Genomic DNA, 1,746 nt, shown 5'->3' on the forward strand with positions numbered 1-1,746 from the left:
ATCGTACTCTTCACACACCCCATCCCCCAAACCAAATCAAAGAAACCAAAAAGAAATCACTCCTCATCCAACCCACCCACCCCAACCTCCCCATGCTTCAAACTCCTCGTATCTCCCCGGACACCAGGCCGATCCGTGCCAACCTGATTCCACTTCGCCTCTCCCTCCGCAGGCAACGTATTCCCCGTCCCGGTGACCACCTCACCCGACAAGCCGGGGTCCCTCGGCCCCCGGGGCATCGTGACATCGTTATCGGCAGCGAAGGCCGAAGACGGCTGGCCGAGGCCCATGTTATCGAATCGCCGGTTCGCGGACCGTTGGTCGGGGCGCGGCACGGAGGGAATGGTGTTTTGTTTGCCGGCGTCGTGGGGGATGGTTGTACCCCCGGGCGCCAGTTCTGAGAGGGTGCCGCCTTGGTGGTGGGGGGTGGACATTATTGTCTGGATCTACTATCGATCCTATTGTTGTGTCTTGGGGTCTTGGTTGAGAGAGTGTGATAGAAGTGAAGCGTGGTGTGGTTGTTCGTGGTCAGGTTTTGTGGAGTGGGTTTAGGAGTAAGTAGATTGAGTTATTAGGTTGTTTCTCTGAGTTTCTGGTGCTGGTATGCGTTTATATTAGGGTTGTTGGTCACCATATGTGATGTCAACTTGTTCCATGTTCTGCGGCGGGTGCATGATGGGAGGGATTATGATATCAGGGTTGGGGGCATGGGTGGTTACTATGCAATTGGGACAGGTGTTGTGGGTTCATTACATAAGTGATCTGCGAGGACTTTTAGTATTCGTGGTCATTGGTGAGGAAATGGAGCTGCATTATGGTGATTATGGTGGGAGATGTTGGTGCATGGCTGATGGGGACTCGAGGTGGTTGTATACTCTTTGTAGGGTATGGGGAGTGCACGTGCGCGGTAACCTCGTTGTTATTACTGGAAAAGGGTCATGCACCAACGACGAGGGCTGTTCTGCAATTATGCGATACACGAGTTACTTTAGAGAGACATTGGCAAGGGAACCCGAGACCAGGGTATTACAAGTCTAATTAGGCAAGACGTGTCTTAAAATAATAACTTCATTAACAAGCTTATCATCACAAAAGGTGGATCTGAACGAGAGACATAGGTGGCGACCCTGCACTGATCTTAAGAATACAGCAAATACACGACATGACGCCTCGACATCGAGGGTTCAAGAAAAGGAAAATGACATGACAACATCCCATCTACAACACATAGGCCAACAGACCGATCACTCCGCAAGCGAGAGAAATGACACCGGCACTAGGCGACAGGCTCGCAGCAGCACCCTGGAACATAACTTCATGAGAAGACGGAGAGGGAGGGCCCTGTGCGACGTGAGAGCTGTGCTCCGCGTCGACGCCGACCGGGACGTGCCCAGATGGTGTGGCGGCAGGAGTCTCAGCAACATGGGCACCGCTGCTGGAGTCCCCGGGCACGTAAATGGGGACCACGTGGACGGAGGAGCGGTGGACGGTCTGTGTGGAGGTCAGAGCTCCGTGCTGGTAGGAGGGAGCGTGGGTAGGGCTAGGTGTCATGGCGATGTGAGCCAGCGTTGTGGAGGAAGGCACATCGAAGTGGGAGGCGTCGTCACCGACGGGCTTAGAATGTTCATGGGCAGGAGTAGAAGCGGGCCCATGGGCATTAGCGCTGTGAGACTCCTCATGAGAGGGATCTTCTTCATGGTGGGAGGCATCCACACCGGTGGGCTTGGGGCTCTCTTTGGGGCTGTG

The 1,746-nt window shown here is 54.5% G+C and overlaps 1 protein-coding gene across 1 annotated transcript; it reads right to left on the reverse strand.

Moving 5' to 3' along the window:
* Positions 1-56: 56 nt before the first annotated feature.
* Positions 57-434, reverse strand: ABOM_012264 (uncharacterized protein; the record flags this gene model as incomplete). The annotated part of the gene is made up of 1 exon (XM_022539389.1): positions 57-434. The coding sequence occupies one exon, from the start codon at positions 432-434 to the stop codon at positions 57-59; it is 378 nt and encodes a 125-aa protein (XP_022382847.1).
* Positions 435-1,746: the final 1,312 nt, after the last annotated feature.

This window comes from Aspergillus bombycis (assembly GCF_001792695.1).
Source record: "Aspergillus bombycis strain NRRL26010 chromosome Unknown contig00325, whole genome shotgun sequence".
Lineage (NCBI taxonomy): Eukaryota > Fungi > Ascomycota > Eurotiomycetes > Eurotiales > Aspergillaceae > Aspergillus > Aspergillus bombycis.